Source organism: Gavialis gangeticus, unplaced genomic scaffold (genome assembly GCF_001723915.1).
Source record: "Gavialis gangeticus isolate Ggan-Ray unplaced genomic scaffold, GavGan_comp1, whole genome shotgun sequence".
Taxonomy (NCBI): Eukaryota; Metazoa; Chordata; order Crocodylia; family Gavialidae; genus Gavialis; species Gavialis gangeticus.
In genome coordinates this window covers 53400598-53416098 of record NW_017729034.1, presented here as the reverse complement: position 1 = coordinate 53416098, position 15501 = coordinate 53400598, and the positions used below count along the sequence as shown (strand labels likewise).

The 15501-nt window shown below is 41.4% G+C and overlaps 1 protein-coding gene across 1 annotated transcript in view; it reads right to left on the bottom strand.

Moving 5' to 3' along the window:
* Positions 1–15501, bottom strand: part of PCNX2 (pecanex homolog 2 (Drosophila)) — a 328028-nt gene that overhangs the window by 302402 nt on the left and 10125 nt on the right. Inside the window, exons 3-5 of the mRNA XM_019527461.1 lie at positions 9995–10112; positions 8159–8195; positions 6073–7380 (exon numbers count right to left, since the gene is read on the bottom strand). Of these exons, the coding sequence (XP_019383006.1) occupies positions 6073–7380; positions 8159–8195; positions 9995–10112 (1463 nt within the window). The remainder of the gene's footprint in view (positions 1–6072; positions 7381–8158; positions 8196–9994; positions 10113–15501) is intronic.

Below are 15501 nucleotides of genomic sequence, written 5' to 3'. Positions count from 1 at the left end.
CGAGGGTGCATTTTATACCAACTTGGCACAGTAGGGGGCGCCAGGAGAGATCATGGCCACTCCTGGGTCCCCGCCCTGTGACAGTGTGTGTAATGTATCCGGTCCAACTACTCAACACTGAAGTCAGCGAAGAGCCCCTTGTAGTCCACAACTCCCTGGCGCATAACTGAAAAGAACTCCTTAGAGTTTATGTAATCTGAGATGCACTGATGGGAGCACAGAATGAGTACATCAGTCCCACTGACAGCCCTCACAGGTTAGAATGCCCATCAGTTCTAATCCAATGATAACCTCCCATAAGTCTCTAATCCAGATTCACTGAGGGCCCAGCTCTTCAAGGATGGCATTACACACTTCATGCCTGGCTGTCTTCGCCATCTTCCACCCCATGCTGAACTAGTTGGTGACAGAATGGAGGCTGTGGGTGTTTGCCAACTTCCAAATAACCAGGGCCATGCGTTTCTCAATGGACACAGAGTACCAAAGCCCAATGTCCTGGCACTGAAGCTTGGTACAAAATGTCCATAAATGTGTCACATAACATTGTAAATTTTCACCACCACTGCTTGTCATCTCAGCAGAAACTGCTTCCACCCATTTGAGCTCACCAATAGTGCCCAGCAATGATGAGGTGCCATCTGATATCAGACCCACAGGACCCTGACTTGCACGGCAGCATGTTGTTCCTCCTGCAAATGAGCCAGTACGATGCTCATGCCAGTGTCACGGTCCTCAGAGAAGCATCTCACCAGGGCCATGAGCATGCTATGCTGAAGCATGGAGTGCCTGTGGATTATAGCAGTCAAGGCAAGGATTTGCTTGATTCCACTACTCATTAGGGGTGTGCAAAGCACGCAGTATTCGGATCCAGATTCAGCCCAATTCGGGGACAGCGATTCAATTCGCTAATTCAGATCACTGTCCCAGTTCGATTCAGCCGAATCTGAATCTGAAGATATATTTTTTCTACATAGTTCGAGGTACAAGGCATGGCTCATGAATGCCGAGATGGCGGAGCAGATGGAGCATCCCACAGAAGCGTGAGGACGTCCCTTGCACACTCATCGGTGGACCTGGAAGTGGACCAGAATCCAGCCCACTTCCAGGTCCACTGCAAAGCACGTGGGGGCCCTCCCATTGCCCCCAACTCACTAATCGGCCGTGGGGGAACCTTGGGTGCCCCACCAGACCCAGGAGACAGCAGTCACTGAGCCGGGGGGTGAGGTGGTCCCCCACACACTCCACGGCGGACCCAGAAGCATGTGGTTTGCTGCTGAGCACATGGAGGACTCCCCTTCACTCCCATGGGACACTCCATCCACCCCACTATCTCAGTGTTCATGAGCCACACCTAGTACCTCGAGGTACATAGGAAAAAAAATATATAAAGCTGTATCTATGGCCAAATCAGGAAATCTCTCTGAATCAAATCAGAGGCTTCCAAATCAATTCAGAGAGATTAGTGGGTCTCCTGATTCAATTCAGATTTGGCCACCGAATCAGGCTGAATCAAATCAGCGATTAAAGCTTTACACAGCCCTACTACTCATCTCCAGAATGCCCCTGGAAATCTGGTGCCATCTGGAACAGTAAGTCAAAGAGGGCTCACCAGTAGTCACATCACATCATCACTTCACCTCACTTAACAGGCACCTTCATCTATGTTTGGCTGTTTTCAGCTGGTATCAGAAATATGGGAATGCCAGCACAACATGTTAGGCAGCCTGCTTGCTGGCCCTCTAGAAGCAGAGCATGAGCGGTGCATGTAAGATTCATAGTAAATATGGCTGTGCAACTGCTCAGAACATGTTCTAACTTTAACACTGCATAATGGTCCACAAAGTTTAACACATACCTAGAGTCCTGTGACAAGGCACTGACTGAAACGCCCTTCTGTGTGGGTGGTAAGAGTTTAACCAAGGTTAAAACCATTATTGGCCTGAAAGTCAGAGTATTTCAAAATCTCTAAAAATCAAAATCTATTTTAACAATGGTGTAAGAGACAATAAATAAGTTCTGAATCTCTTTGTGTCACAGTTTAATGAATAATATAAGTAGTAAGGTCTTCTTGTAGACAAAGTGATATATATTGAGTTTCCTGCATTTCATGTGAGCACAAGATTCTTCATTTATATGTGACCAATCAGTTCCAAACCTCTTCCAATCACTACAAGAAAATTATCCTGATCACTTGCTCTCTGCAAATTACACAAAATGTTTAGTCATTCCTACATTAAATTTCTGAATGCTAAGCTTTCTAGAAATAAGAATGCATCTGGAGGTCCAGGTTTCTCATATTCCTTAATGTGCTCTTCTATGCCATATATTTATACCCATTTGAAGGAGGATTTACCCTCTGTCAATTAAGCTGGTTAAGGTGCAATTAGCCTAAGTAATTCCATTGAGGTTATTTGACTTTTCCAGACACTTTTCATTTTTTGTAAAATCAACCCTTCCACACATGCATATAATTTTAATACAAATATGGGGTTTTTTTAATTATTGTACAAACTGTAATTAACTGCTGCTGCAGAGCCAGGAACTTCAAGCTTGTAATTACAATGCCATAAAAAAAAATAAGAAAAGGTCTGTGTCAAAAAAAATCAAGCAGTATTTTGCAGCAACAGTCAATAATCAAATTGTGTTTATTTTGGATTAGTCTCCGCAAACCAGATTAAACTTGCTTGCCTTTAAAAATAATTGTTTTTTAACTATCTGACTCTTTCACACATAGAGCACTGTGCAACAATAAATGGACTCCATCTAAACAGTAGTAACTGGATCTTTATTAAGTGCATTGTACATAATGCTGTTGCTTGCAGCCACTATACAGGCCACCCCGCACTTAAGGCTGTTTCACTCAGTGCTATTTCACTACAGCGCTCATTTTACATTGATACCCAATTCCATTTAGCGCTCAACAAATTTTGTTATAATGCTTGTGGGCATCCAACAGTTGGTACTGAAACTAACACTAATCCTGGCAGCCCTGATTCCCTGCAACTTGTTATATTGGCTGTAATTGAAAAGTTCACATTTATTGTGTCCTTCAACAACCCCATAAGTTTATTCAGAACACTAGCAGAGAATACTTTCAAACTGCTGCTTGCAAGATGCATTAGCTTACATTAGAAATTCTTCCTGATCCCTTTCCAGCTTCTTCTAAGATGTTACATGCTGAGCTGGAATCAACTGAATCTGAGGAAAGAGAAGCAGTGCTAAAATCCAGTCTCTTCCCATTGTAGCTGATTTGTTACTCAGTTCTCTTGCTCTCCTTAGCTCTTTGCTAACTTGTAAGTCAGTGGTACTCTCTTTACTTCTACCAGGCCAACTATTCCACTACTGTCTGACAGACAGCTTGATTCAGCTGTACTGGATGTCACCAAACCCTTGCCCATGCTTCTCTGCTATCCTTTCTTGGCAAGTGTGAAACTCCCTATTACATATTTCTCTGAACAGAATGCCCTAGAGCCCTATGGACAAGAACTACCCTGCACTAGACACTTTACAAACAGAACTAAACCCAAAACTTCTACCTGTCCTGGGGAGCAGGGGGAAAGAAAGAGAAAAATATTTTCTTAGCCTGAACTCTATGCCTTAACCCAATACTGAAAAAGTATTTGAGCTCTCACTTAGTAATCATATTTCTGGCATAAACCACTCCAACAGAGAATTTCCCCAACAGTGGGAAAGTAAGTAACAAATCTGCCTAATTATTTCAAGACTTCAGGACTGAATTTGCCATTGTAAAGAACTGATTCTTTCCTATCTTCTAAAAACACTTCTCTTCTAAAGTGTTTTTAGAAATCTATGGCACTAAGTTCAAAATGTAAAGTAGTGATAATGTATCCTTCCTCCTCAGGGATGTAGGTAAAAAGAGCTAAATATGTACTAGGTAGAGGGGGGGGGTTGTGGTATTCATGGCCAAAATGACTGCCTTTGGGCGCACAGTAATTGTCTCCTCACCTAACGCAGCAGCCCAGGGAAAGCTCCTATATGCTCAGCAGTACTGGCCAATAAAAGTATAGGAGTGATTTAAAAAAGGGACAGCATTCTCACATGTATGGACAGTCATGGCTGTACATGAAAGACAACTTAAGTTTGTCCAAATGGGAGACTACCAGTTGCCTATATGAACTAATAATATCCCCTCAGTTTTGTCATGGCATCTGTGGACATCCTGAACCATTCTGGTCAGTGGTTACTTCCTTTACTTAAGTTTAACACTGCTATTGAGAAGCCAATACATCATGCTTTAACATTCACCACTCCACCAGTGTTTCTCCATCTGAAAACCGTTTATAAATTGGTTTTATTTTTGTCATTTCAAAACTTTTTTTTTTTTAGCTAGAACCAGCGAAGTGTTTTTTTAATTTTATTCCTCATATGTAGTGCTTCCTCAGTTTTAGTCATCTAACCACAGATGTCTCAATTTAGCTATTGTTTTGAAGAAACTTAGATGCTACAACACTTACAAACAATAGCCCTATGAACTGGAGTGGAAGGCATTGGGATAGAGTGCTGACAAAAATGGGAGCAAATAGAAGGTCACTGGGAAGCCATATTCACGTATGTAAGGTAAAGCTAATGTGTAAATGAAAATCTCTCCTCATTTGCTAAGAGCTATTGTATAAGTTTTTTCCTACCTGTTAGAACTATAATATAGGAGCTTTATTGCAAGAGTCACTAGGTCAGTTAAACCACAAAATTCTGAAAGTTATTGGTAATAATACTAACTACCAGGACTGTTACTTTTGCAAGAAGGCTTGTGGTTTGTCTGGTTTGAGTGGGACACAAGACATTACACTACCAAGCCACACATTTTAAAAAGATAAAGACAGCACTCTTTGTGAACCCTGGACTTTCTATTAGCAAAAACGTCTTTATAAGGAAAAAAGCCCCTTAGAAACAACATTAGCCAGTCACTGCACAAATGTAAAATTAGTAAGAAACGTTGTGTTATAAAAAATTAATTGCTACCCTGGATAGTTGGAAGAAGCCCACCACTGTGATTCAGAGGTTACCTATACAATTCCTGGAAGGATAGGTAAGTATGTCTTCATACTTATTTTTGGTATGTCTTTCTATTTATTAGGGCTGTGTGAAGCTTCAGCTGCTGATTCGATTTGGAAGAGGTTTGGCCCGATTTGGCAGCTGAATCTCCAAATTCAAATCAAATTGGGAGACCAGTAAAAAGGTACGAATGGATCTGAAGCCTCTGAATCAATTCGGAAAAAGATCTGGAGGAGACTTAGAGATTCAAGCGGTCCCTGCTCACTGCCGTAGGGAGTTGAACCTGGGCTCCGTGCCAGTAAGTAGGGGGTGGAGGGGCGGCAGCTGGAGGAGCAGGGAGGGGACCATGGGGGGACCCTCTCCAGGTCCCATCTCCTGCCTGCTCCCCCAGCCCCCCTGAGTGCCTCCAACCCCTGCCCACTCTCTCAGCCCCTCAGTGGCTGCCCTGCCCAGCCCCAGCAATCCGATGCTTTAAAAAAAGCCCCACACTCACTGGCTGCTGCAGCAGCTGTTGAGGCTTCTGGGGGCTTGTGGCAGAGCCCCCCCACACAGCATGGGGCAGCGGGGATTGCCTCTCAGCCTGGCAGGAGCCGGTGAGTGTGGGGCTTAAAAAAAAGTGCCAGGATGCTGGGACTGGGCAGGGCAGCCATTGATGAGTCTGGGAGAACGGGTGGGGGATGGGGCCTGTTTGATTTGGAGATTCGGTGGCAGCCAAATCTCTGAATCAGATTTGGGACAGTGATTTGAATCACCGAATCAAATCACTGTTCCCCAAATCAGGCAAATCCGAATCCAAAGCTGCTTCACATAGGCCTAGTATTTATACAACCTCAGATGAATGCTGGATGAGATTGTGCTTTGGTTTCCAGTAAAGCACAGGTCTCTTAGTATCAGGCAGGTATGCTGTAACCTTCAATACAGAAAGCCCATAATAGAACAAAAAAAGGTACGGTCCTTGTTTTATAGATTAAGGGTCTCCCCAACAAGCTCTGGATTTATGATAATCAAAATAATCTGGCAGTTTGTTAGAAAATAGTAACTTTAAATCATGCATCATACCTCCAACAGATCCATTATCCTTCATAGTCTCTGTTTTGACACTGGATTGATTGGATGCCTTCATCTTTGAGGTATTAATGGATTCCAGTAAAGAGACAAATTCCAGGAAGTTGGATTCGTTAGGTGTCTGTCCTTCTTTGGCTTCTAGGTCAGATTTAGAGGTTGGTAAAGCCTTCTCTTTATCACTAACGATTTCTGTAGAATTCTTACTTAAAAGAATGTCTGTCCCACTGTCTACACTCAGCACACGAACATGTCTCTTTTCATGGGGAGTTTTACGAGATACTGGATCAAGGTTTAGTTGATCTTCTTTAGAATTAAGAGCTGTGACTGGCAAATTCTCAGAAACATCTTCCAGATTTGGACCTAAGCAAGTGTTAGTTTCTATGGGTGTATTTGCAGGATTGCTTTGTTCCTTTCCAGCATTGTCCTGATCACCAGATTCGTAGCCTGAACACTGGTTGGATGATATATCAACCTTTAAATGCTCTGAAGTTCTTTCACTCTCACTGGCTTCTGGATAAACATTACCTCTACTGCCATCAGAAAATTCAAAAGTTATAATGGGAATTTTGAGCTGTTCGTTATTCTGCTGACTGTTCAGATTTTCTGTAGCTGCACTAGAGTCTGGGTTTGAGCTGGTTTTCTCAGTGCTTAATACCTTCAGGTGAACAGAACCTTCTAAATCATTCGCAGTGTTTGGAGCACTACTCATAGTGATTATTATTTTAATGGGTTCATGTAGACTAAGTTGGTCTCCAGGCTGAGAGCTGTCAACAAGAGCAACAGCAACTTCACCATCTGAATAATCAAGATCCTCATTAGTGTTATCTAGGTTACAAGAATTTTCCCTGTGATCATCAGTCTCTTTGGCTGCAATTGCAGTACACTGTGGACAGTTGTTACTGAAGCTTTCATAAGATGACCCATCTGACAATTTCTCTCTCTTGTTATTTTTTGGATTACTTAAATGCTCTGAAATAACTGAATTTTCACTGCCCCATGGCTCCAGAGGAAAGCCATTTCTTAAACCATCACATTGTGACAGAGATATATTTGACAAATTTTTAGCCATATCTGTATACACAAGAATATCTTCTGATGTATGGGGAACGGAGGGCTGCACTTTATTTTCTTTTTCTTTTGTTCCATTAGTAGTAAATGTCTCCACAGTCACTGGCTTTGTCACTATCGCTGAGGTGGTAGAACTTGTCATAAGGGCTGTAGAAACAGGTAATGTATCTGCTTTGACATCAGGTGAAGTAGATGTAACTGGTGGAACAGCTTGATCTTCTAACACCATAACTCCTAACAACACCACATATGTAAAATGAGGCCATACAAACAAAAAGCATTATACATCTAAACATTAACCCTAGATTGCAGAACTAAGGAAGCACCAAAAATAACCCAAAACCAGATTACTGTTGCCAATTACTTTAGAAAAGAGTCATCTTAGAATGTTTTTATAGATGTCAATGTTTCTCTGTCAACTTCCAAAATGTTTTGCATCTAGCTAAAAATTAAGGATAGTGTTTCCTAGTTTAGGAATTGCTTGAAAAAAATATTTTGGTTTTAAATTACCTGAAAATATAGTTTCACTCGTGTGAATAGATATATGCATACAAGTCAGACCATTAAGGGTTTGCAAGTTTTTCTGTCTCAGGAGCCTATAAATTGTAGGTCTACCCTTTGTGTGCTTCCTCCCCTCCCTCCCCCCACAATCAAGAAAAGGGAGCATGTATATATAATAAAAACCCATGGATCACCCTCTGCTTCCCAAAAATTGTTTATTAAACCCAAATACTATGCTAATACACAGAGGTCTCTCCCTCAGGAAAAGATGAGAGAGAGAACAAACCAATGCAACAGAACTTTTCCTTACCTGGGCAGGGTAAATTTTTTCTAATCTAGCTGGAGAGTTCACAACTACCCAACTAACTATCCACAAGGTGGAAAAAGGGAGGCAGCAGCCACCCATTTTTCTGGGCCAGGTTAGCATCTAGTACAGGCTCTTCATTTTAAAAAAATGACATGCAATGTTTAAAGAAAAAGAGTTTAAAAAGGTAAAAAGTCTTCAAGATACCTTTGAGATCCTCAACAGTTTCACGGGCTGGCAGTTCCTAAAAATCAAATACAAGGTAAACATGTGTTTTTTAACTCAATGCATTAAAAAAAATGCAAGATATAAACTCAGTAGTTGCTTTATCACTGGTTTATGAAAGTATACAGTAAGCATCTGTGGGATTTGTACACTCATCCTGATAAAGTGCAAGGTATTATTTGCATGACTGATAATGTCGATCACATTTCCTTCCCCTGGAATACCACAAAAGAAATCAAAGATGGATTTTGAAATCCAGCAGCCCCAGTTCTGGATTTTTAATCTAAGAAGACCAAGATCACACATATCAGTTTTCCTTCTCCCCTATTACTGGCTGCTACTTAGTAAAATGTAAGATTTCTTTTCTATCATTTGGTATTATTTATAAAATATTGAAAAATAAATTATTTAACACAGACAGGACTGATATCTTGAAAAAAGGTGCAAAGGGGAAATCAAGGTAGCATTAGTTTTCCTGACATCCGCAAACTCTTGTGGGATCATGTCCCAGAATTGGAAGCAGAGAATTTCTCTTACGTTGTCAATGATACCACTGGTCCGCAGGCCAATGAAGAGTAGGAAAAAAATACCTGACTATAAAGCAAAGAGGTGAGAAGACCAGGTAGAATCTGTATTGGCAGATATGCTGAGGCAAGCAAGCAAAGGGAAGGAAGGAGAGGGAACTGAGATAGGGACAAAGATGTAGTGGGGGAGTTATATAAACACCTGACTTCACAGGGGGGTTATGAAGGTAACCTGAACATTTCTGAACCATACACATATAATACAGATAAGCATCCAAGTAAATGGCAGAGGGAAATTAACACTTTTATATTCAGAGCAGGGTTTCAACACTGCAGTAACTAGGAATGCACATGGAACAACGCACATGAAATGAAACATAAAATAGCAATGTATTCAAGGAACACTATGCATTTGCCATGCTCAATGAGGCAGGAGTCCTGAGGAAATAAACAGTATATGATCATACATTTAAAAACTGTATCATAAAAAGACAAGGGAGGGAAATTTAAGATTGAACAGACAACTATAGCATTTGCTGATTTGCAAGTCCATGAATTTGAAACCTTAATGTTCTTTTAATGTAGATATTTTGTATGCAATATGTATACACCTTGTCCACCAGGTTCATACATCCCATTAGCTTTAGAATCTTACCGATTCCAGGTATGACATGTTTGCATTGTTTCATCTATTATGCAGATCTTGGAGTCAAGTCAAATGCATACGTTTAATATCAGGGTTAGTATATGTGTGCATACATGTGATAAGTCTCAATTTCACAAATTTAAAAATGAAGGAACAAACCAGTTACTAATTATCCAGAAGCAAAGTCATTCCACAACAAAAATGGTTGTTATGCTTGATTTAGCAGCATGAAATAAAAAAGTGCTCACTTTGCCTCTAGAAAGCATCTTTTTCTTTCTGCAGCAGCAAGGACAAGTACTAATTACTCTGGATAAGATTAACCAAAAGTAGAGATTTATCTACTGGGATGCCTAGCAAGTTACTGATATCTTTGTATATTGGTTCCTCTGAGGTGAAGGAGGAACTGACCAATTTATTGTAGAACATAACACACTAAACACATACATAAAGCATTTTTCTTCTTCTGCATCAAAGTGTGAGGGTACATAGCTAACTGCTAAAAAGCATATGCAGAGAACAGCTCTGCATGGCTCTATGCAAAATCAAGCCATTAATTCAAGTGATATGTATTTTGACACAATATTATGGCGAAAATTACATAGCATTGCCCAGAATGAAGACACCAACATCAAAAAACAGCATACTAACCAAAACCCCTGAAGAGTGGTGCGAGTGTATAGCCTGTACTCTCGAACTGCCACGGATTGTTGGAGTTGAATCATTTCGTCTGAATTCTTCAATTTTAGCATTATCTCTTTTGTTTCTGCTGATCCAAAAAATAAGAAAGTAGAAAGTTAGTAACACTGTTTCTTAATCTCCCTGTATTTTCATGCAATACTGCTGACATTGTCATAGCCATGGTGTTTAAATTAGGGAGGCAGAGTCTGGGATGATTTGTAGGGCCTTCCCTTAACAGATAGTGCACTCCATGTTTTTCATTACGCTCCTTCCCATCTTTCCCCAAATAGCCAAACTGAAGATTGGGTATATGATATAACCATCTACACACACCATTTCTAGCACTGGAAGATCTGTATTAGAATTAAATTATTTCAATGTTTCCTTAGCCTCAAACTAAAAGAACATCAGTGCAAAAAGATTCTGTTATTCCAGGAAAGCAGGACATAGCTATGTTAAACAGTGATATCACTCCAGCCTCTGTACACAGAGCAGGTCACCCAAGTCAGCCCTATATTTGTCTACAAATGTATTTGTTGTTCCAAATGCTAGTTTGGGCTTTCTATTAGTAGTAGAACAACTAATTGTTAACTAATGAAAAAAAAAGTATGGTAAAAAATAGTAACTATATAAAGCTCAGGCATAGAGAATGTACTCTGCTGATCATTTATATATTTCCCATCAAACATCCACCTGAAACAAAGAAAAAAATATTTTCAGCAATAATTATATTACTACATAAATCATTAAAAACTGCAGCAAAATAATTTATATGCCTTTTAACTAAGGTTAAATATAAAAACAATTGAATAAACAATACTTCAGATAACCTGAAAAATAAATATATGTTTATACAGATATGTTCAGTGATCTAATAGCTCTTTCTGTATATAACTTCTATAATTCCCCTGGGGAATAGATATAAATACTCTGATACAAGCTTTACGTACAAGTACCTGGACATAGGACAACATATACTTAGATTTCAACTGCAAATTACACTGCTATTATTAATCATCTAAATGGCTGATTTTTTCCTACATACAATTTTAAATCTATGTATCCACTATAAAAATGCTTTACCTCAGTAACACAGACCTCTTTATTATAAAACTATATTCACTTTACTAACTGGTTTCAAGCATGAAATCATCAGGTCTTTGACTATTCTCAACTGAAAGACTTTTGCCATCTATCTTATAACGAGAATATCAAAACAAAACATGAAGACAATTCCTTTTCTTTTACAAAGTGATGGATTCCTAGAAAAAAGACAACCTCAAATATTATGAATATGGATTCTACTTAGACAGTATTGCAAATGTGTAATGAATGTAACCCTTATAATGGAAAAAGAATTTTCATTCTGAATAACTTTTCTTCATTCCCCTCAAAATTCATTCATCTAAACATGGAAGATAAGTTTGTCAAATACTATATTTCAATATTGAAATTTTCTGTATTTGAATTCTGTGTTAAACCAAGAATTATGTAACTGAATAAGGTTTAGACAGAGTATTCCTTGCCGAACAAAAGGTAAAGTTATGAAAATGTATGATTATTCTATTCACTGGTTATAAAAATATTCAACAAACCAGAATGTTAAAACATAAGAGCCACACTGGGTCAAACCAACTGGATCCCCCGCGTCCATGTGCATCTAGGCCAGTATTCTGTTCCTAAGAGTGGCAAGTAGTACATTCAGTAATCCCTTTAGAGGGACATCACTGAACTACACACAGTAGTCAAGATGTGCACACACCAGGGATTTGTATAGTGGCATGATAATATTTTCTATTTTGTTTTCAAGTCCCTTAGTGATACTCAATATATTATTAGCTTTTTTTGGCTGTTGCTGCACACTAAAATGATGCTTTTAGAGAGCTATCTACAATGACTTCAAAGTCCATTTCTTAAGTTGTCAGAGCTAGTTCAGAACCCACCATTGTGTATGTATAACTGAGGTTATTTTTCCCCATATGAAATAGCTTGACATTGAAGTTCATCTGCCACTCGTTTTGCCCACTCACTTAGCTTTGTGAGATCTTTCTGGAGCTCCTCTCCTTCAGCCTCAGATTTGACTACCCAGAATAATTTGCATCTACAAACTTGGAATTTTCACTTTGCATCCCTATTTCCAGGTCATTGACAAAAACGTTGAGCAAAATTAGGCACCACACAAATCCTGCAGGACCCCACGTTTGACCTCCCTTCATCCTGGATAGTAGCCATTTAGCACTACCCTTTGCTTCCTATCTTTCAGCCAACTCTCAGTCCGCAAAGAATTTTCCCTCCAATGCCATGTTAACTCATTTTTTTAAAAGCTTTTTGGTGAGGGACCTGTTTGAAAGCTTTTCAAAAATCCAAATATATGCTGTCAACTGGATCCCTGGGTCTACATGATAGTCAGAATTCCAACAGATCGGTGAGGCAGTTTTCCCTTTAGAGAAACCATGCTGACTCTTCCCCATGTCACAGATGTCCACGTGCAGCTGATTTTCTTCTTTATAATAGATTCTACCAATTTGCAAGGGATGGAAGTGAGATTCACTGGTCTGTAGTTTCCAGGTTAATCTCTGGAGCTTTTTGTAGATGCGTATTATGTTGGTTATCCCCAGTTGTTTACAACAATAGATTACCTACTATTGCCAATACTTTTGCAATTTTGCTTTTGAGTTCTTTCAGAACTCTTGGGTGCATGCCATCTAGTTGTGATGACTTATTAGTATTTGATTTATTCTAAAACATCTTATTATCACTTCAATGTGATTCAGATCTTCAAACAGATCTACTAGGAAGGATTGATTTGAAGTGGAAATTCTCCCAATATCTTCTGCAGTAAAAACCAATGCAAAGAATTAATTAAGCTTCTCTGCTATGGCCCTGTGTGACAGGCCCATGGCACACTCACTACAGCGCCAGCGTCCAGGTAGCCAGTCTGCTGGGGAATTGGCCAACACCACGTGACCGAAAGAGGGCCTGTGGAGTTGTCCGGTCCTGGAACTCCACACCAGCAGCATGGGGGAGGGAGAAAGAGGGCATACCACAAGTGCAACCTGAAACTCCCTGCAGCTGGAGCAGGGCTAGCACACCCCCACGGGGGCAGGTTACCAGGCCAGGCTGCAGGAGCCCCAGTTGCTACCAGAACCCTCTCGTGGAAACAGGCCACACACTTACCTGTGGCACCACAACAGGGAATCTTTCAAGGGGCAGGAGGCCCCACCAGAAGAGGAGATGCCATGGACAACCAAACACCAGTAGGAGAAAGAGCAGGTATTGGCACGGAAGCCTGGATGGGTAAACCCAGCAGTGCAGCCCTGACTAAGCCCCCGCTCACACACCACAACACTGAAAGGTACCGCAAGGGCAGCTGGGATGGGAGGAGGCCAGCCCAAGAGGAACGAATAGAGCCCAACAGGGAAGAAAACCCACCTGGCACCCCTGTGGCCACTGTCACTGCGTTTGAGTGGGTACAGACCCAAAACCCAATGGTAAACCAGCAGTGGCCATGGAGGACCCTAGGGAGCATGAGGGGATGTTGCCTAAAGTACTGGGGTACATGGCTGGGTGCCATTAGGCCTACAACTCCAGCTTGCCTAGGGAACACCCACAAAGGTGAAGCTGGCGGGGACCAGGTGAAGCCTGCCTCACCAAGCGCAGAACACTGAAGTAAAGTGTTGGGATGCCCTGCTTGCCCACACCATGTGCACATGTTCAGGTTCATTAATGCTAAGTTGTGCAGTCATTGGCCAAGAAGGCCTCACCACTCTCCCACGGAGGACCGTGCAGGTAGGCGTGCCAAGAGAATGGGTGGTGCCAGCAGCCCATCACAGAGATCACCAAGACCAGAGTGGACCACCTGAGTGGAAAGGGGTAAAGTGTAAGGGTGGTGGAGCCTCACAGAAGACCTATCAGCTGAGCTGCCTGGGGCCAGAGGGAAGCACTAAGCAGCACCTCCAACTAATCTCAGATAACATCAAGTCATGGCAAGTGAGTAGGCCTTGGGGTGGCGCCAAGGTGGGCAGAGCATACCAGCGGTGGCACTGCAAGTGTGTGTCTGCCACAGCCTGTCATACTAAGTGCACTTTTTATACCTTGATCATCTAATGGTGACACCAATTCGCAACAAAACAATGCAAAGCTTAAGACAAGCCTCTTAAGTTATCCTATCAATGTATCTGATAACAGAAAAAGGAAATAATAGCTTTGTGAGCTAATAACTTTGAAGTCTTCAAAGGAATAGAAATTGAAGTTACAGCAACTCAGAGATACCCAACATGGATTCCAGTAGTAGGCAGCAGCAACAATACAGAAACCACAGTGAGCTGCAAAATCTACCCAATACAGGCTTCGGGACTGTATGTATCCACCAAGTTGCTCACAAATACTCAAAGCTACTGGTAACTTTTTCCTGTGTAAGTTTCAAACACTGGCTTCCAGAGTACTTTAACAAAGGCTCAACATTCATAATGAATTGATTGTTTCTCTATTCCATTATAAGTTAGAAACAAGAATGACTTTCTTACATAATTTGAAATTCACATGAATCCAAGGAAGCTACATTCTAGTGCCTAATTTGGCCATATAGGGCATGTCCAGACATGCATGGACATTTGGTTCCCCAGGGACAAGTAGTGGCAGCACAAGGTGCACCTTGCACCACTGCTACTTGTCCCTGGGGAACACCCATGACATGTATGCTATATCATGTGGCAAGTTGCCCCAGGTGGAATAGGGGAGGCTGGGGCCAGTACTGAGCTGGCCCCAGCAGCCTTACCTGGGATCTTGGGCGCCTCCCAGAGCTACATCCATGGCGATTCTGCCATGGGGAGCCTGGCTGGCAGTTGCCACATGGCTCTGGGTAGCCCGGCTCTGCTTTTCAGCAGCACACGCTGGCTGAGCATGCATTGCACCACTGTTGGTTTTTTCCCCACTTTTTTGACCCCTGAAAATCCAGGGGTAAAAAAAACCTGTGGGAAAAACCGGCCCAGCGCATGCTTGGGCAGTGCGTCCTTGCAGTGCGGAGAACACCAGACTGTGTGGTATGTGTCACTGCAAACATGTTTGCAGCGCCACATACTGCACAGCCGCGCTTCTCTGGACATGCCCATAGGCACTCTGACTAGTGTCTTACTCTAAGTGGTCTCATTAACACCTGTTGAATGTTTCCAAAGTAATGTTCTCCTCATGAAAATAGTGTACTACTTATGGGCATGAAAGTATTTGGTTCACTAGGAATGGGATTCTGGTCTTAGGGGAGACATAAAAAGTGTAATATACTATGTACTCTGAACAGAGAAGGCTGCTGCTTTCCTTTAGACTACAGCAAGGACACAGAATAATCCATAGATAGGGAGAGAAGCAGTGAGGGGCATTACCACAAAGGCTCTCTAAATTAATGTAAGAGCTCAAGCAAAGCAAGAATAAATGGCCTTGCAACAGGGGCCATCCCAAAGCCTATCATTACATCAGCCCAC